The following is a 19,951-nucleotide window of genomic DNA, read 5'->3' as shown; positions in this document are numbered from 1 at the left end:
ATACATGAGCTGCTTCTGATATTCGCGATGATCCCCAAAAGTTGGATTTCTCGTGCTGGATGAGCTTTCTTTTTTCATCGGATCCTTATCAGGTCTTGTTTTCCCAGGTTTCGTATGAAGACCTTACCAGGTGAAATATTGGCGCCGCTTCTATGGGTGGACATCCGGAGCGATCTTTGAAATAGCCCTGAGAGAAAAGCAACACTTGATTTTTTGTTCACTTCTCGATATGCCAGTAAGTAGGTTCATGTATGGACGACATGTAGACACACTATCCTTCGTATGTTTGCGCTTCAAACCCTCCTGGCAGATCCTGACAACCAGCAGTTAGATAGATCAAGGGACCAGAACGCCGCTACCGGAAGTAAAGCCAAGACTTTCTTGAGCATCCTATTCAGCCTAGTGTTTATAAAATAAACACGAAGGTACTGAAAGTCAAATTTTACAGAGTGCTTGCTCGGTAGATGCATCCCAAAATCAATGTGATGTCCACTGGAGTGGAGTACGTCATCGTATCGATTCCCACACCTTGAGACCTCTCGTATGGTCTAGGGAGTACTTGAAACGGGCGTTTGACCATCTTGCTGTGAATTTTTTTTTGTTTCATCTTGTTCATTGACATGAGTTTTTGCTAAATAAGGAAGAGGCGGTGATTGGCCGAGAAAGGAATGCTTGCCCACGGCAACTATGTCCGCATGAATAACTCGTCGATTCATTAGGGTAGAGGCATTAGAATCAGAGCTGGTCGACAGCCGATATGTTAGAGATTCACCAGATCTGTGTTGAGAAGACCAGGTGGCTTACAGAGTCATTTCATGGGTCTTGGCGGCCCCGGCGTAGTGCATCACTTGATCAATCTGCGACTCGTGCAGTAAGATGGTGCCAACTCCCATGGAACTTGCGGCTTGAATATCTATCGAACTCTTTCCTAGTGACATGGGGAGCCAAAAAAGAAAAGACAAAGAAAACGGTGAGGTTGATGGTAATGGAGCTGCGTACCGTGAAGTCAAATCTACCGGGATCGGCCGCGATGAAATCTTCGGATGAGCTGGAAGTCAGCCGGCAGTCGGACCCAAAAGAGCCTGGCTGAGATAGCAAAACAAAAACCTACTGGCTAGACTGCGAGGATTCTGCAATAGCCAAATTTGTAGCCGGTAAACACCTGAGACCATATGGAAGGTCGCGTCCAGCATACGACTGTTTGTATGCGACTGGCCTGGCACGCTATGGGATGGGACTGCGCCAGTACGGAGTCTTTCAGTAGGGACAAAATCCGATTTAGACTCTGCAAAGAGAAAATCGGATGAGTTCAATAGACTAACACGAGTAGAGACGGAATCCGACGGAGTTGGAACCGAGCTGTACAGGGCACGACCTCGACGCCGTCAACGGACCAGGTCAAGCAAAAGGAAGGGAACGGCCAGATCCTACTCTACTCCCCTTTCTTCAGTCACGACTGCCCCTCTCAATCTCACCATTCCTTTCCCACCATCGAACTCTTTACCCTTCACACTTACCCTTTTCTCAAGACGGGCCTGATACTCATCCGGGTCACCTCCCTGCATCCTCGCCTAGCCCCAGCGCATTCTCTGCTTGGGTCTCCGCGGCCACAAAGATCCTCCTCCCTGCATCTTCCCACCACAAACGAATCCATCCTCCCATCAGGTATGATCATCATCGCTCCTTTTCTCTTTAACGTTCTTACATCGCTCCCCCGTATCACCTACTATTCCACCCATCTAGATACCTCGCTGACGTCGCGTCCGCGCTTAGATCTCCGAGCCCCCCCCCTTGACACCTATCCATGGGCTTCGTCCTCGGTCTTTGACCTGGATCCTTTCCAATTCATTCAGCTCTACCTCTTTCAGAGCATCTAGCCTCTGTCGCGCGTACCCGGCGCTGGGGACACGGCCATCATGACGGGCGCTCCGCCATACAACGCCCAGTCCCCGACTCAGCAGCATCGGTTCCCTTCCTATGAGTCCCCGAATAAGAACCGCCCGTACTATCCCAATAATGAGCAACCGCCTGCGCAACCGCAGCAACAGCAGCAAGCCTACCCACCACAGACACCCCCGGCCTTCGGTCCTCCCTCCGTGGCGCGCAGTCCTCGCTTTCCGCACGCGTCTTCGCCAATGCCTGCATCGATCCCTCCGTCCTTGAACGGCGCGGCGGCGCCACCTCACCAGCCCCTTGGAGAGACATCGCAGTACCAGGGTCATCCCGCAGCTGGTACTCCTCAACTTGCGCTGCCGCGTCCCTTCTCTAGCTCTGTGCACCCAGGCAACGGCACTTCCCCCTATGGTCCCTCGACACCACACGGCCACCCAACCAGCCGCCCAGATGGCCATTCACAGTCTCCCACCAGGGAAACCGAGTCGCCATACCATGTCAGAGGTAATGGCGCTGGATACGGTCCGATGCATCGGGAGTCTAGGCCAGCATCCCCGCCTCGGGAATCTGTACGTCCATGCTTTCTTTGTTTCCACTGAATTAGCTTTTCCTAATCTTTTTAACATTAGAAGCCTGCCCGAGCTGCAGATCCCATGTCCTTCGCTAGCATTCTATCCGGACCATCGGATGAACACCCTGCAAAAAAGACGTCTCCTCCGCCTTCATCGATGGCAACGCCTTCGGCACACACACCTTCGCACTTTGATCAACGGCGAGAACCAGGGCCAATCCCGGGAACCTTCTATCCCAAGTCGGAGAAAGGTCCGAGCATGGATAATCATCATTTGGGACCTTCCAAGGGCCCATTCGCTCCCAATGGGATTTTACGGCCCGGATCGGACCAGTCGGCTACCATCCCTCGTCCACCAGTGCGAAAACCTCTACCGCCTGGCGTTGATGCTGAGCAAGTGAATCGGGCTATGGTAGAGATTGACAATGCCGAGAAGAGTGACGTTGAAGGTCCCGGCTTCGAGGGAGAGCTCAATCGTTACCAGGAGAAAGCCAGCAAGCGCTCTATTGAGAGCAGCCACGCTGAACAAGCGCGGCGAAAGCGACGTCGCAACGCCTTCCTGCTCGATCTCGCTCGATCGTTCGAAAAGCAGGCCATTATTGGAACAGAGCGATTCCGCTCGCTCAACGAAGGCTCTGTCATCGCTGAAGTTCAGCAGAAAGAAATCCAGGACGAGAAGGAACGTAAGAAGGACATGCAGCGAAAGCGTCGCCGTGAAAATACCGTGCGTCTGGAAATGCAGAAGAAAATGGAGGCCGAGCGCAAGGCTGGCCAGACTGAGGACTCAGTGGAAAGGGAGAAGTTCCTCCGCGAAGCCGAACGGGCTCACAAGAAAATCAAGTCCACCAAACGTGCTTTGGAAGGTGGAATTGCCCAGGAGGAGCTCGGCGAGGTCACTCCGTTGCCTCCTAACTACGAAGGTGGCACCACTAGCTCATTCCATATTGGCCGCTCATCTCCTTCGCGCCGCAAATCTGGACGTGGCGGTCCTGTTACCCGACCCAAGAAGTCCAGGGAACAAAAGCAGGCCGAGAAGGATGCCGCTGAAGCGGCTTGGAACGCCGGATTTGATGACGAGTATTATACACCTCTCGACGCCCGCTATTCCAAGGAGGGCACCCCCGTTCCATTGCACTACGATAGCAAGGGCTACAACCAGATCTACGAGCAAATATGGCGTGACATTGCTCGCAAGGACATCCCCAAGGTCTATCGCATCAAGACCACGTCGCTTTCCACCCGTCAAGAGAACTTGCGCAAGACAGCCCAGTTAGCCAGCAAGCAGTCTCGCAAGTGGCAGGAGCGGACCAACAAGAGCACTAAGGATACACAAGCCCGTGCCAAACGTACCATGCGTGAGATGATGTCCTTCTGGAAGCGCAACGAGCGCGAGGAGCGTGACTTGCGCCGCTTGGCAGAAAAGCAGGAACTCGAGTCGGCGAAGAAGGCTGAAGCAGAGCGCGAATCAAACCGACAGAAGCGCAAGCTCAATTTCCTTATCTCCCAGACTGAGCTGTACTCTCACTTCATCGGTCGGAAGGTCAAGACTGCTGAAGCTGAAGCTGGAGATGGTGTCACGGCCGCCGCCGGGGGTGAAGCCCACCACCCTAATATTCCCAATGCCGACCCTAATATCAAGCCCACAAACTTCGAGGATCTCGACTTCGATGCAGATGATGAGACTGCCCTACAGCAGGCTGCTATGGCAAATGCACAGAACGCTGTGCAGCAAGCGCAGGACCGTGCCCGTGCCTTTAACCAGGAGCAGGGTGGAGACAATATGGCAGCCTTTGATGAAGGCGAGATGAACTTCCAGAATCCAACCAGTCTCGGAGACATTGAAATCTCCCAGCCGACTATGTTGACTGCAAAATTGAAGGAATATCAGCTGAAGGGTCTCAACTGGCTTGTCAACCTATACGAGCAGGGCATTAACGGAATCTTGGCAGACGAGATGGGTCTTGGTAAGACCATCCAGTCTATTTCCGTCATGGCATACCTGGCCGAGTTCCACAACATCTGGGGTCCGTTCTTAGTCATCGCACCTGCGTCAACTCTGCACAATTGGCAGCAGGAGATTGCCAAATTTGTTCCAGATATCAAGGTTCTGCCTTACTGGGGCAATGCAAAGGATCGTAAGATTCTCCGCAAGTTCTGGGATCGCAAACACATCACCTACAATCGCGACTCCGAGTTCCACGTGCTCGTGACCTCATACCAGCTAGTTGTGCTTGATGCGCAATACTTCCAGAAGGTCAAGTGGCAGTATATGATTCTTGACGAGGCGCAAGCTATCAAGTCATCTCAGAGTTCTCGATGGAAGAACTTGTTGAATTTCTCCTGTCGTAACCGGCTGCTGTTGACAGGTACTCCTATTCAAAACAACATGCAAGAGCTTTGGGCCCTGTTGCATTTCATCATGCCCACATTGTTCGATTCTCACGACGAGTTCAGCGAATGGTTCTCAAAGGACATTGAGTCCCATGCTCAGAGTAACACGAAGCTCAACGAAGATCAGCTCAAGCGTCTCCATATGATCTTGAAGCCCTTCATGCTTCGTCGTGTGAAAAAGAATGTGCAGCAGGAACTTGGCGATAAGGTTGAGAAGGATCTCTTCTGTGACCTGACATATCGCCAGCGTGCCATCTACGCCAACCTTCGGAACCGTGTCAGCATTATTGATATCCTTGAAAAGGCGGCCGTGGGTGATGATAGCGATACCACAACTTTGATGAACTTGGTAATGCAGTTCCGTAAGGTCTGTAACCATCCCGATCTTTTTGAGCGTGCAGAGACCAAATCTCCGTTCTCCGCTGCAAGCTTTGCCGAATGTGCCTCGTTTGTTCGTGAAGGCTACTTTGTCGACGTCCGTTATTCGACCAAGAACCTCATTGAATATGAATTGCCGCGTCTTCTCTGCAGCTCGGCAGCTCGCGTCGACATGCCCGGCCCCGATAACGACCGTGCCGGTTTCCGGAACAAGTACCTTTCACACATGATGAATATCTGGACGCCAGAAAATATTCAGCAAAGTGCTCGCGAGAACGGTGCCTTTTCATTTTTGCGATTTGTCGATACGTCTGCTGGAGAAGCCAGTGAACTGTCCCGCCTTGGACCTTATGAGCGTGCCGCTCGGAAGAGAGGCCAGTCAAACCGCCTTTCTGCCCTCAATGTCACCTACGATGATGAGAACACGGATGCAAATTCAATTTTGGCGCATTCCATGCTCAACATCGTGGACCGCAATGATCGGCAGGCTCTTCGCGATATCACCACCGAGGGCCGTATGCGTAACTTGATGAATGTCTCTCGCTCGGCATTCGAGGATCAAGGTCTCAATCTCATCGAGCCTTGCTCTGTAAACGCTGCCTCGGCGCCACCAATCACGCTCTCCTGCTCTGGTCAAGAGGCAGGTCGGGAAGCTCAGAGGACCATGTTCAACCCAAGCTTGCGCCAGGCACTCTATAACATTACATCTAGGCAGCTCGAAGAACAGATTCTCACGAAAAAGCTCGATCCCGCGCCTTACTCTAAACCGCCGATGCTCCCGGCGCCTATCTCTCAGAAAGCCCGCTATACCAATATCGAAGTCCCTTCTATGCGACGCTTCGTCACAGATTCAGGAAAATTGGCCAAGCTGGACCAGCTGCTTCGAGAGCTCAAGCCCGGTGGACATCGTGTCCTATTATATTTCCAGATGACACGTATGATCGACTTGATGGAAGAGTACCTCACGTACCGAAATTACAAGTACTGCCGATTGGACGGAAGTACCAAGCTCGAGGATCGTCGCGACACTGTGGCAGACTTCCAATCGAATCCTGAAATCTTCGTGTTCCTGCTCTCCACTCGTGCTGGTGGTCTCGGTATCAACTTGACAGCTGCAGACACTGTCATCTTCTACGATTCTGATTGGAACCCTACCATCGATTCCCAGGCCATGGATCGTGCACATCGTCTTGGTCAGACCAGACAAGTCACCGTCTACCGGCTCATCACCCGGGGTACAATCGAAGAGCGAATTCGGAAGCGCGCCCTACAGAAGGAAGAGGTGCAGCGCGTCGTCATCACTGGTGGTGCCGCTGGCGGCGTCGACTTCAACACCCGTGCCCGCGAAAACCGCACCAAGGACATTGCTATGTGGCTTGCCGACGACGACGAAGCCGCGTTGCTCGAGAAGAAGGAGAAAGAGGCGCTCGAGCGCGGCGAGACTCTCGGAGCTCCCAAGGGCGGTAAGAAGGCTGCTCAAAAGCGAAAGCGGGATCTCACTTTGGACGACATGTACCACGAAGGTTTGTCCACTCTTATCTCAAATTCTCATTCGACCGATTTGCTAACTCTTTGGCAGGCGAGGGCAACTTTGACGACCAAAGTGCCAAGCAGTCAGGCGCCGCAACACCGCTATCCGAGAATGTGGACACCCCACCAGCGCCCGCCGCCAAACGAGGCCGAGGCCGCGGTCCAGGCAAAGGCACCTCCAAGCGCGCAAAGACCACCAAGGAGCGTCTGCGCCTCATTGACGGTGACGGCGGGTTAGATTAATCAGGATGTATTTGAATAGTGCAAGTGAGCAACTGGGTGACGGCGTTTCCGTGTGAGGTCTTTCGTTCAATCTGTTTCTTTCCATGGTCTACAACGTTCTGTCTTCTATTTTCTTTTCTTTTCTTTTTCCATGTTTGGCGAACATCATCGCTTCGCTGTGTATTAACATACAACCTTGTGTTCAATTCTTCACCCAATTGGGATCGAAGTGACTACTTCTTCTGTTTTTGGAATTTGGATCCTTCATTGTTGAAATGTTTTATGCATGAAGACTTCTCGGAGAGGTAGGGGAGACAAAAGAAGTGTTTTTCTGATAGATGCGGAAAAAGTCTCTATGATGAATTTCAATTTCTGTTTTCTTTTTGCCTTAATATCTCAAGGGTTGGGTTTATATCTACGGGCAGCTGATTGATGCAGAATCAGGTCGAATCTAGATGTAGCTATTCCATTTGACTTCTTCGGTACCCTCAACTTTGTAACACACTGGGTATTCAGTATACGTCCAATTTTCCTGGTTTCAGCGCTTGAAGACTATCTCGATCTAGCACAGCTCCGGAGAATGCTTACGTATGCTGACCTTGACAATCCCGAGGCAGCTTCGAATCGATATATCCCCACACCTGTCTTGGGAAAATTTTCTGTATTACATCAGTCTTTTCACGAGACCATATTCGAGGATTCCATTCAAGGCTTTCATAATAATTCTATAGACTTTGACAGGATAATGGCTTAGATCACTGTGAATCAGAGATGCCATCCACGTGATACCCAATCCAAAATGTCGCGATTTGAGAAGAACCCCGAGTGGCGGTTTCTGCACTGAGATCCCGCGTCGTACCCCGAGTAGCACCCCCGGTGTTTGCTTTTCACGGTTGTGCTCTCTGCAAATGGAGAATTGGCCCGCCACCGCACCAAATGAGAATCATATGGAAATTGATTTCCAAAGTTCCGTCACCGTTCTCGTATTCGATTAGTGTACCTCGGGATTTGCAGCAGACCCCTCAAAACCCCGTCAGGCAAGATCTTCCGGTTGAGAGCCTGGAACCAATTGTAGCCCGGAATTAATCAGCGATGGGCTGAGTCAGTCGATTCCGCCCCCGCCCAGTCCGATTTTCACGGGAGAGAGCCCAGGTAATAATTCCTCTTCCTATTATTCCCCTTGAATTTGTGTTGTTCTGATTCAATTCGATCCATCATGGAGGCAATGCTCCAACAGTCCCGGGCCATGTGCCCCTTCCTCAAGCGCACCTCGCCCGCCACTCTGCGCACCCTCTCCACCGCTACTCGGCCCAGCACCAGCGGCGGTACCATGTCCAACCTCCAGGTCCTGGCCCGCCGCTGCCCTGTCATGAGCAAGGCTCTTGCCGTGCAGAGTGCCCGCATGAGCGGCACTAAACGCTTCACCTCGTGCGCCGCCGGTGTCCCCAGCATTAAGCCCTACAAGGCCCCGACTGCTCACCGTGCGCTGCACACGACCGGCGGTCACCCGGCCAGTGTCGCCCCTGAGTCGTATGAGAAGAATGAGCAGGGTAAGAATGATTTCTCTATCTTTTTTCATCTATGAAGGTATACTAAAGGGTCCCTAGTCCACCCTACCATTCCTCGCTCGATTCGTTCTGCCCACGCCACCGATGCCGCAGTCCGCGGTCCCCGTCCCGAGGCCCCGAGCCATAAGCATTTCGACTACAATGGCTTCTACAACACCGAGCTGGAGAAGAAGCATAAGGACAAGTCGTACCGCTACTTTAACAACATCAACCGACTGGCCAAGGAGTTCCCTCGCGCCCACACTGCCTCTGTGGAGGAGCGTGTGACGGTTTGGTGTTCCAACGATTATCTGGGCATGGGCCGCAATCCCCAGGTCCTTGAGTCTATGCACCGTACATTGGATACCTACGGTGCCGGTGCCGGTGGTACCCGTAACATCTCGGGCCACAACCAGCATGCGGTCGCCCTGGAGGATACCCTTGCCAAGTTGCACGGAAAGGAGTCTGCGCTGGTCTTCAGCTCGTGCTTCGTGGCAAATGATGCTACTCTCGCGACCCTCGGCAGCAAGATGCCTGACTGCGTGATCCTGTCCGATAGCCTGAACCATGCCTCTATGATCCAGGGTATCCGTCACTCTGGTGCGAAGAAGATGGTCTTCAAGCACAACGACCTGCAGGACCTGGAAGCCAAGCTCGCTGCCTTGCCAGCTCACGTGCCCAAGATTATTGCATTTGAGTCTGTGTACAGCATGTGTGGTTCCATTGCTCCGATTGAGAAGATTTGTGATCTCGCTGACAAGTACGGCGCTATCACTTTCTTGGATGAGGTGCACGCCGTCGGCATGTACGGACCTCACGGAGCCGGTGTCGCTGAGCATCTTGACTACGATGCCTACGCTTCCCAGGACACCGCCTCCCCCCAGAGCACCAAGGGAACTGTTATGGACCGCATTGATATCATCACCGGTACTCTGGGTAAGGCTTACGGCTGCGTCGGCGGGTATATCGCTGGCTCGTCGGCTCTGGTCGACACTATCCGCTCACTGGCCCCCGGCTTCATCTTCACCACTTCCCTCCCCCTGCCACCATGGCCGGTGCCGACACTGCTATCCAATACCAGGCGCAGCACCCCCGTGACCGTGTTTTGCAGCAGCTTCACACCCGCGCCGTCAAGTCCGCCCTGAAGGAGCTTGACATTCCGGTTATCCCCAACCCCTCTCACATCGTCCCTCTCCTTGTCGGTGACGCCGAGCTCGCCAAGCGCGCATCCGACAAGCTTCTCGAGGAACACGGTATCTACGTGCAGGCCATCAATTATCCCACCGTTCCTCGCGGTGAAGAGCGCCTCCGCATCACCCCTACCCCCGGTCACGTCAAGCCTCTGCGCGACCACCTTGTCCAAGCCGTTCAGTCTGTTTGGAATGACCTAGGCATCAAGCGTACCTCTGACTGGAAGGCTCTCGGTGGGTTCGTCGGCGTCGGCGTCGAGGGCGCCGAAGAAGCCAACCAGCCCATTTGGGAAAACACCCAGCTCAATATTCTGGCCTCCGAGCCTCTTGAGGTCTCCATCGCCCGTGAGCTCAGTGCCGAAGCAGCTCAGACCGCTCCGCAGTTGAAGACCGGCACCCCGGCCGGCACACGTGCGCACTCCGCTATCGGCGCCGCTCCTATCGGAGTCGCCGCCTAGATTTGCTTGTGCTTGTTGGTCTTTGGGTACTGTTTCTTTTACCTGTCCGCTCATTTAAGATGACTCGACGCGTGCATGCATCCATCACGTATATGATCGAATAATTGGCCTTTTTTTTCTTTTTCTTTTTTTTTTTTCGTTCCCTCTTATGTTCATATCTTTTGTCTTGTCTTCGCTGTCCGATGACTGCATTGGCGATGGCCTTGCATTTGGAACAATTCTGTCGTATGTATTGGATATAGCTTCTATCTACATAGATCCGGTGTGGTGAGTCGGATGGCACGAGCCAAGTCAAATGAGATTTCGGGTTATTGAGGGATTGTCGAATCCATTTTGATTTGTAGCGGGTAAATCTAATCCTTCATTCCTCGATACAAACAGATAGGGTTACACGCCATAGCGCCAGACACATCCTATTTTGGAAAGGAGGTCACAGAACAAGAAGAGTCAAGTGTCAAGGATGGTCTTTTACCTAGGTAGGATTCGAGTGATGTTGAAAGCCAGACATGAGGTTGATGATCATGATAACCAACCGGATCATAGACGAGCCATTCGTACTTGTACGTCTCTTGGGGCGGGGGCTTCACCTCTCAGGCATCTTGTCACATGGCAAACTTGTGGTCGACCATGTGCTCGAGACACACTTCTTGACACTATAAAGATACAGCTGAGTCGCTGACTTCCAGACCCTTTCACCAAAACCCAACCATTTCAAGCTGCCAGAGTTAGTAAAGTCATGCAGGGGTAACCTTGCAACTGCTCTGATCGTCGCGCATGGGGACTACAGTACACCTTCCACAAGAGGGAACCCGGAGAAGAACCAACTGGCGCAGTCATCTTCTCGCCAAATCAAACGTCCTCGCATATGAAAGTTACATTGTGGACCCGGGGGTGGACCTGGAGATCCGGATTAGAAGTGGAGCCGCAAAAAAGGGGCCGAAGCCTCTTACGATGTGCCCGCATGGCCCGCTGTAGGTGCGTGCGTATGTACATGTGCTATGTTTGCACGTCTGTGCGATGCTCGTGTGTTAAGTAGATTCGATCATGGACTTTTAGAAGAAAAAAGGGCGTATGTTCATCATTTGGTATTCAATTGTTAGCCGTGGAAAAGAGAACTTGAGAGATGCAATTAGGACCCAATATCCAGAATATGATCGGATCAGGCAACTTCGTTCGTGTTGCGGAAAGTGACCGAGGGACAGAGATGGCCAGACCGAGGGATATTCGGCGATCCAGTTCAGGCGGCAAATGTGGTCTGCCTTGCAATGATGCCAGTCTTGATGTGTTCACATGGCGTGTATTCACCATTGGCGCTAGTCTCATGAACTAGTCAACTCGCGGTGAGAGGATTCATCTTAGAATTGTAATTTTTTTGATCGATGTCTAAGCTCACACTTTGAGACCCAGACCTGAGATTAGGTGATGAGCAATTATACCTTTGGCCGTACCAGTGGCACAACCAGTTTGTCCGTCTGCGGGATTCTCCGACTCGTACCCATTGGTTACTAGATGTCTTGGCCAAGTGAAGCTGACTCGTAAATTTGAATCCGTTAATACTATCGCCTCTCAGGCTGATGCATTTTACGCAAGTAGGCGCCAAATTCAGTCTCTGTGAAGCTCGTGAATTACTTAACAGGTAGCCATAATAAAGTCCACGACTCCGCACCTCCTAACGTTGGGACCTTCAAAAGTGAAAGATGACAAGGTTACATAATTGATATGGAATGTATTGATGGCAGTCGGGGACATCGGAAGCATCTCCTCGAACGGCATTAAATGGTCCTTTGATACAGCGAACGCGAACTATGACAACATCTTGCACTTCGCCCGCCCTTCCAGGCCATGTGAGTGGTTCTCCACCACGCAGCTCCGTCAACGACGATTGGCACGATAGTCAGAGCCGAGGAAGTAGTGGAGTTCCGTTTCTCATTCTCTCCCGCATCTTTAACCCCAGGCTTGACGTAGCCTGGGTGGATATGACGTCGACGTCGGGTTGCCGACAGTCGCCCCACGGGCCGTGAACTACATCCACAACAGGTTTTGCCGGGCTAATTCATCTTCCATGCAACTTACGACCATTCACGATAGATATAGACGGTGTGAGTGGATCCGATGTTCCCATCACCCTAATGAGCTGTGCATTGTCGCTGGGATCTCCCCTTGCGGCCGTGTCAAAATCGGGAAGCCCCCAAGTTGGGGATTCCACTGATTGTTTGGTAGTATATAGATGTCCGCCATTTTCGCCAATATCATTTAGTTTTTGGCTTATATAGGGGCAATTTGTGCATATTTCCCTAATTTCATCCTTTTGAGTTTGAATACTTTCTATGCCTATACCTATATCTATACCTTCACCTACTCTGCCACAATAGTTTTATTTCAGTACAGGATCTAAGGAGCATACACTGCCCCCATGGACGAACCAACAGGTTCTCCGCTCTTCGAGAAGCGGGAAGAAATCGACAAAGAATTCGAGGACCACGAGCTGAAACAGAAACGGAAGAAAAACGACGCCCACGTCGAGAACGCTTCCGACTTCGATCAGACAAGTCGTGAAGATGCGCCCAAAATCGAGAAGGCCGGCAAGCGCGAGCTCACGGAAGATGAATGCTATGATAAATTAGGCTTCTGTTTTCCAACGTGGAAGAAATGGACGATTTTAAGCGTTATTTTCGTCGTGCAAATGTCGATGAACTTCAACAGCGGCGTCTACGCCAACGCCGTCACCGGAATGACCGAGGAATTCCATATCAGTGAACAAGCCGCTCGAGTAGGCCAATGTGTCTTCCTCGTCGCCTATGCGTTCGGATGTGAGCTGTGGGCTCCCTGGTCTGAGGAGTTTGGCCGCTGGCCCATCATGCAGCTCTCCTTGTTCTTCGTGAATGTCTGGCAGATTCCCTGCGCTCTCGCTCCAAACCTCGGCACCATCATCGTATGCCGTATCCTCGGTGGTCTATCTTCAGCCGGTGGCTCCGTGACCCTAGGAATGACTGCAGATATGTGGGAAGCAGACGATCAAGGTTACGCCGTTGCCTTTGTCGTCCTGTCGTCCGTCGGTGGCTCAACCATCGGACCTTTCTTCGGCGGCATCATCGGCCAATACCTCTCCTGGCCCTGGATCTTCTGGATACAATTGATCTTCGGGCCGCCACACAAACCCTCCACTTCTTCCTCGTCCCCGAGACTCGCGCCACGATTCTCGTCGACAGAGAAGCCAAACGACGCCGCAAGAACGGCGATGAAGTCTACGGCCCTAACGAACTCAAGACTCCCCGACTCGACTTCGCCGACGTGCTCCGCCTCTGGCGCCGTCCGTTTGAGATGTTCCTTCGCGAACCCATCGTCCTCTTCCTCTCTCTCCTTTCTGGATTCTCAGATGCCCTCATCTTCGTCTTCACCGAATCCTTCACCTTGGTCTTCGGGCAATGGAACATGTCCACCCTCGCAGTCGGCATGACCTTTGGCTCAATTCTCATCGGCTACATCATCGCCTACATCATCTTCCTCCCAGATATCTACCGCCAAATCAGTCTCCGCCGCAAACAAGGCGCAGCATCCCGTCTCGCAGAACGCCGCCTCTTACTCCTCCTCTTTATCGCGCCTCTTGAACCAATTGGTCTCTTGGGCTTCGCCTGGACATCAATGGGTCCGCCCATTCCATGGATTGCACCCCTTATCTTCGCCTGTCTGATCGCCATGGCAAATTACGCCATTTACATGGCTACAATCGACTACATGGTCGCAGCCTACGGTCCATACAGTGCCTCCGCCACTGGAGGAAATGGATTTGCGAGAGATTTCCTCGCGGGTATTGCTACCATGTACTCAACGCCGATGTACCAGAACATGGGAAGCACACATAGTTTGCAGTGGGCTAGCACGTTGCTGGGATGCGTTGGCTTCTTGGTCATGATTCCGATTTATGTCTTTTATTGGAAGGGTCCTGAAATCCGGAAGAAGAGTAAATTCGCGCAGGAGCTTGAGGCTGATCGTGTGCGGCATGGAGAGACTCGCAGAGCGAGCTCGTTTGCTGCTTCCCATGCTGGGCAACCCTAGGGGAGTGTAAATGATTTATGAATGTTTCATATAATGAGCAATGACAATATATTTCCGGCATGTACAGTATTAGTCTGCGCGTTACTTAAATTGGATATCCATGGCTATGCTGAGTCGATGCAAGAAGGTCAATTTGCAAGTATGGAACCATCGGATACGTCTGAATAGCGCGCGTGTATGTAATATTTCTGAACATGCACACACTCGCTCTATTCAGATGTTAAATTTTCAATGGTCTTCCCGACTATATATAGTTCTCGCCTGATAAGCCCCTCATTTGTTTGCGGCATCACCTCATAAATACATATACGAATACAACCCTTGAAGGCCGTGTTGATAGAAAATATATGCAAGAGATCTTCATTCGTAAGGAACCATTTTGAGACAAGCTGTGAAAAATGAAGAGAAACGCCGGATATACCACAGACAATGATTTCACCAAATACGTCCAGACCCCACCTATTTCCTACCACCACGGCTAACTTTAGGGAACTCAACAGGGATACGCAGACGAGCAATGCGGCGTGCCTGAGCCTCAGCCTTACCACCTTTGATGTTCCACTTCTTGAACTCCGTCTCGCGGGGCTTATCAATGCGACATCCCAGCTCGCGGAAGTACTGCTGCACAGTATTCGCGTCAAGACGAAGATCATCACGCAGATCGGAGGGATCGGTAGCCAGCTCGTTGGGCGCGTTACCACCCAAGGAGCTGGACCCGCCGTCCTTAGCTGGCTGGGGTGGGATGTGCAGGGAGAGAGCGCAGATGGTGGTGTGAAGGAGGGTCAAGTCGTGCTTGGAGAGCCAGCCTCCACTAGGAGCGAAGCGGCGACGCACGGCATCGATGACGGCGTCGGGGAGATCGTTCTCAGTTGACTCGGAGTCCTGGTCCTTGGATGTGGTGCCTGTTGTGCTGGAGAGAATACGGCGGAGATCATTGCGCGCTGGGAGACGCTTGCTACCGGGACCGGCACCCTTGCCGCCGCCCAATCTCTTCAGGGAGTGGTCGAACTCGAGCAGCATTTGGATCAAGCGGAGGAGTTGTAGCTGCGTGGCGTTGTCGGCGTTTGCGACGGCCACGACGCGATTGGCGACGAAGCGCGAACCGGTCGTCACTTCCAGACCGGCGTCCACTTGCTGCTTCCACTCGTCTACACCGTTCAATTGACGCAGAGTAGCGACACCACCGGGAACCAGGGTCTCGAGAGGGTATACATCAGCGGGATGAGCGGCTGTGAGGTCGGGTTGGGGCAGGGGCTTCGCGGCTTGCACTTCGGCCTGCACGTCGGTGGCTTTGGCCACACCGGAGGCGACACCGGCCGGCAATGAGGAGATGAGGGCTGCGCCCGCCTCGGTGACGGTTCCGGCGGGAGCGTTCGACAGCTGAGCGTTTTCTTGCATAGACTGCACAGCCTTTCGGGACTGCTTGGTACCGAATGTGTTGGTGAGAGCGGTACGCTGAGCGCGCATGGTGTTCTGTATCGTCGTTAGCGATCCATTTCCAAGCCTTCAACCGATCTTCAAGACTTACCAATTCCTCATCAGACTCATCATCCTCAGGCTTCCTGCTGCGGACAGCACCGCGGAGAGTAACCCGACGAGCCTCTACGATCTGCCATGTCTTGCGCTCAGGATCCACGACGGCGACATAGTGCTTCAATTGTGAATCCGCATCCTCGCCAGTTCCCTCGCGGCCGGTAAAATCCATCTTCTCGTGCTCGGAAGACTGCAACAAGATCTCAGACGAGACGATGCCCGGGTTGCGAGTGGCAGACTTGGTGACATTATCGCGGGCCTTGAGATATGGTGTCCAGCGGAGGGACTTGGAGCTCTGGACGCCGGGGGTGGTAGCTAGGTGGAGCGGACGGTCAGGACTGCAGGAAAGAGGCCATTACCGTGCCAAATAACTCACCAATCACAGGAGCAAGCTCGCTCTTGTCCTCGACAAGGCTAGCTGCCAGCGGGGGAAGTGATTGCAGCGCGGTCTTCTTGCTCGGGCGCTCGTGGCGGTCCGTGGCGCGCTTGCGCTTCTTGTCGATCTTGTCGGACGGCATTTTGTCTGGAGTTAAAGCACAGACAACACCGTAAGAAGCTTCAATTATTCAACTCGAGTGATCGGCTGAATGCTTGATAGAATAAATGTCATTAACTCACGGGCAGAAAAATTTCCTAGCGCCGACGTTCGAATTTTAGGAAGGCGGTGAACGGGATCCGCACAACACAAACATGCATCAGCTTCAAAGAGCATAATATTAGCTTCTTGAATCTACTGCAAGGCTAACCAGCTACAAGTTGAATTACAATGTTTGTGAATATGTGTGCTCTGCAAAGTCATGAATTATCGGGAAGCGTAGCTATCGAAACTAAGACCTCCGAGCTTTCTCCAGAATTTTTTGGTGCGCTAAACTCTCGTGCGGGACCCTTCATAGCTCTCAATTCTTCGAAGAAGAACCTTATTGCGAACAATACGAGCGAAGTTGACCAGTCACCCCAATACCGAGCTCAAGACTGTTTCCAGTCCTCCAACCCTCAACTGAACACATGACCCCTCCGAGTTTAAAAACCATGCCCGATATCAGCTCAACCGACGTTAACGAATCCGAGGAAGTTGGATAGATAGGAACGTTGTTTGGACGCAGATTCCGTCGGTGAGCTGTTGATTCTTCAAACGATGGGCGGAAACATAATCCGGACAGGCAACTCGTTTTGATGAGGGCGTGAGAAGAAGTCGTAAGAATTCATCAATTGTCGTGTTCAGCGTTCAAACATGAGCCTCGACATGAGGAGCTGAGATGGAGGGGGCGAGTAGTTTATTTGCTGTGGGCGATTGTTAGTATTGAGGATAATTTTGTGGCAATGCTCAATGGCACTGGGGAAAGCTCCCCAGCTTCCGGAGCTTGGTAGATAAAACTCACGATCTGGCGCGCATCTTTCTTCTCTTGCGCTTGAGACGGCGAACGCGCTTCTTTCTCCACTTAGCTCTCATCTTCGTAGATGTTCTATGTCCGGGTCAGTCAATGGCCCAAGGAGCTCGAGGCGAGCCCTCGGGATCTGAGTGGCGACTTACTATTCTGCGAAAATGAAGAGATGGTTGGAAGAAAGAGAAACAGTGCGGCCCGCGACGGGTTTGTGTAGTGGGTGGCTTACTCAGCTAAGCGAGGCGCTAACCTGTTTTAGGGAGTTGAGCAGGTGACACGTGATGCGTTCATTACATCACACAGAAGACAGTGGAAATAGGGTTTCCGCTCATGCAGTCGCTTATTTGGAAGTAGGGCAACGGTCATTTCAATTCCATTAAGGGTTTGTTCAGTGCATTGCACGCATTATCATGTATTCGGTGCTATTTCACCGTACATTTGTAACTCACAGCTTTCAATCGGTGAGCATCTCATATCTCATCAGACCGTTTTCAACCTTGGAACTCTCAGAGCTTGCGTCCCGTGGATGCGCATAGACTCAAATTTGGGGGAATCCTATCATCGATCTTCAGAATTGCAACGTCATCTAAAATTGGTAACGATAAGTGGGTGCGAGATCGCCCTGGTATTCTTCCTGTTCCTCCGAGACAGCGTTCGGGTCAATGGCAGCGCGGTCACGCTTGCGGTTCTCGAACCAAATAGCACCGAAATAGAGGCAGCATGCAACAATGGACAAGCAGCACCATGCTATACAAATGCTGAAACCGGACTTGTAGTAAGGTGCCTCGCTCGAGATAAAGGAGTAGGTGGCAATGATACCGCCAATGTTGCCGAATCCGACCTGCCATGCAGTTCCCACGCTGCGACGGTGATGACCACCCAAGTTCATAGCGAACCAACACACGATGACAGGCATAGCACTATAAGCACCACAAGTCACCAGGAAGAGCGCACCGTACTCGGCGTGCCTGTGCTCCTTGCCGTGGATACTGAAGAGCATGGCAAAACCAGCAATGGCGATGCACACTGTAATGATTGTAAAGGCAAAGCGGTGCTTCATGCGATCCGAGCAGAAAGCCACTATCATGGAAAATACAAATGCAGCTGCCCAAGGAGGAATCGAGTACAACTGGGTTTGAACCGCTGGGAGCATGTGGTTAGTGAGATAATCCACAAGGGTACATATGCAGGCGCAGCACATACCACTATATCCATAGCTCTGGATAATCGAAGGGGCAAAATAGGCATAGCTGTACGCCGGGACGATGAGACCAAAGTACATGAAGCCACCGAGAATGACCTTGTCTTAAGAAGCAGTCAGAATTTGCATGAAATCAAGGTGACCAATTAACTCACAGTCTAACAAGACGCCCTTGATCTCACGCCAGCCCATCTTGACGTGATGAGCTGACTTGCCCACATCCTTGGCCAGCTTCTCGCGGACGAATTCGCGCTCCTCCTCGGTCAACCACTTGGCCTCCTCCGGGAAGTCGGGAATGAAGAAGAAGAGGATGATTGCGACGGCCGCGGTGATAACGCCTTCAATGATGAACACCCACCGCCAGCCATTGTAACCTCGGTCACCAGCCATGTGCGATAGACCATAGGCCAACAAACCACCGAACGCACCGGCCAGAGTCGTTGAGCTGAAGAAGAAGCTGAATCGCTTCTGGGCTTCGCTACGCTTATACCACATACCCAGGAGGTAGAAGCCTGCTGTGTGTTAGTATGCGCTGGCCGAACCACTGCATCCTAGGTATATACTCACACCCAGGGAACATGCCCGACTCGAAAACCCCCAAGAAAAATCGAGTGGTCATCAATCCACCCCAATTTGTCACTAAGCCCTGGCAAATCATCACGACGCCGAACATAAACATGCAAAAGGACACTGCACCACAAGAGGTCAGTCATTCGCTTTCATTCTCGTCACATTGAAGGTAATCACATACACCAAACGTGAGGCTTTAGCTTCTTCAACAGGATATTCGCCGGAATTTCGCAAACAATGTATGGCACGAAGAAGATCGTCAATGCTGTGTTGTACTTGGTACCTTTTTCGATGTTCAAGTCGGTCTTGAGTCCAAGGATTGCCGCGTTACTGATATTGACACTATGTGGAGAGGATTGCAGGTCAGCAGCCTGTCGCATTCAATCATAAGAGCGCAAGATTATTTACCGGTCCAAGAAAGCAAGCAGGTACAAGATACAGATGCACGGCAGAAGGCGCCCATCGATCTTGGCCATCAACTTGCGTTCATTGATGTTCGAGAACTGGGGGGCTTCCGAGTCCGATCCATCGAATTGACGGTCTGGGGATAGGCTCTTGCCCTTCTCGCCGCTGTGCGCCTCTGATCCGCTGTCAGCGCCGATCGCTCGCTTGCAGTTGCGATGCGCGTCAACAGGATGCAAATTCACCTACCTGTCAGACCCATGATTGAATGTGATCGCTAGCACGAAGCGCGCGAAGGTATGAGGATTTTGGCCAAGGAGGGGGAGAAGTCCTTCCAGAGCAATCGCCGCAAATCACACGCCGTTCGGGTTTAGGATCGTCAAGCGCAGACCAGCCCGCAATGCAGGGATGATTATACCCGAGGCTCGGCTTTCTGCGCCGTATAGGCTTCAAACTTGAGGGAAAAAACAGAAAGGGGAATAGGAAACAGGAGAAAAGGTCGCAGGCGAGAGGAACCCGGTGATTAAATAAATACTAAATCCAAGGTATTGAGTCACGGTCAGCCAAAGCTCGCTGCGACATTGCATCCGCGATCCACAATGCCCACTTAGGGCCCGATCTCGGCCT

At 52.1% G+C, this 19,951-nt stretch overlaps 5 protein-coding genes across 5 annotated transcripts; 3 read left to right on the top strand and 2 right to left on the bottom strand.

The window, feature by feature from the left end:
• Positions 1 to 1,916: 1,916 nt before the first annotated feature.
• On the top strand, positions 1,917 to 7,006 carry ino80 (chromatin-remodeling ATPase INO80; the record flags this gene model as incomplete). The annotated part of the gene is made up of 3 exons (XM_056969563.1): positions 1,917 to 2,462; positions 2,523 to 6,756; positions 6,813 to 7,006. 3 exons carry the CDS (start codon positions 1,917 to 1,919, stop codon positions 7,004 to 7,006), a joined length of 4,974 nt encoding a protein of 1,657 aa, XP_056819595.1.
• Positions 7,007 to 8,201: 1,195 nt separating this feature from the next.
• On the top strand, positions 8,202 to 10,180 carry hemA (5-aminolevulinic acid synthase HemA; the record flags this gene model as incomplete). Its single annotated transcript, XM_056969562.1, has 3 exons — positions 8,202 to 8,535; positions 8,593 to 9,587; positions 9,614 to 10,180. 3 exons carry the CDS (start codon positions 8,202 to 8,204, stop codon positions 10,178 to 10,180), a joined length of 1,896 nt encoding a protein of 631 aa, XP_056819594.1.
• Positions 10,181 to 12,593: 2,413 nt separating this feature from the next.
• On the top strand, positions 12,594 to 14,236 carry N7477_007898 (uncharacterized protein; the record flags this gene model as incomplete). Its single annotated transcript, XM_056969561.1, has 2 exons — positions 12,594 to 13,354; positions 13,390 to 14,236. The coding sequence occupies 2 exons, from the start codon at positions 12,594 to 12,596 to the stop codon at positions 14,234 to 14,236; spliced, it is 1,608 nt and encodes a 535-aa protein (XP_056819593.1).
• Positions 14,237 to 14,695: 459 nt separating this feature from the next.
• N7477_007897 (DNA-directed RNA polymerase I subunit RPA49) lies at positions 14,696 to 16,287 on the bottom strand (the record flags this gene model as incomplete). The annotated part of the gene is made up of 3 exons (XM_056969560.1): positions 14,696 to 15,709; positions 15,765 to 16,084; positions 16,146 to 16,287. 3 exons carry the CDS (start codon positions 16,285 to 16,287, stop codon positions 14,696 to 14,698), a joined length of 1,476 nt encoding a protein of 491 aa, XP_056819592.1.
• Positions 16,288 to 17,737: 1,450 nt separating this feature from the next.
• Positions 17,738 to 19,586, bottom strand: N7477_007896 (putative MFS transporter; the record flags this gene model as incomplete). The annotated part of the gene is made up of 7 exons (XM_056969559.1): positions 17,738 to 18,294; positions 18,355 to 18,456; positions 18,508 to 18,864; positions 18,920 to 19,042; positions 19,104 to 19,264; positions 19,331 to 19,502; positions 19,574 to 19,586. 7 exons carry the CDS (start codon positions 19,584 to 19,586, stop codon positions 17,738 to 17,740), a joined length of 1,485 nt encoding a protein of 494 aa, XP_056819591.1.
• Between the last annotated feature and the right edge of the window lie 365 nt (positions 19,587 to 19,951).

Source organism: Penicillium maclennaniae (genome assembly GCF_028827695.1).
Source record: "Penicillium maclennaniae strain IBT 15551 chromosome Unknown utg000007l:1.0-4884863.0:1.0-4888362.0, whole genome shotgun sequence".
NCBI classification, from domain to species: Eukaryota; Fungi; Ascomycota; class Eurotiomycetes; order Eurotiales; family Aspergillaceae; genus Penicillium; species Penicillium maclennaniae.
Note: the sequence above shows the minus strand (reverse complement) of the source record. Positions and strands in the feature narration are given on the sequence as shown.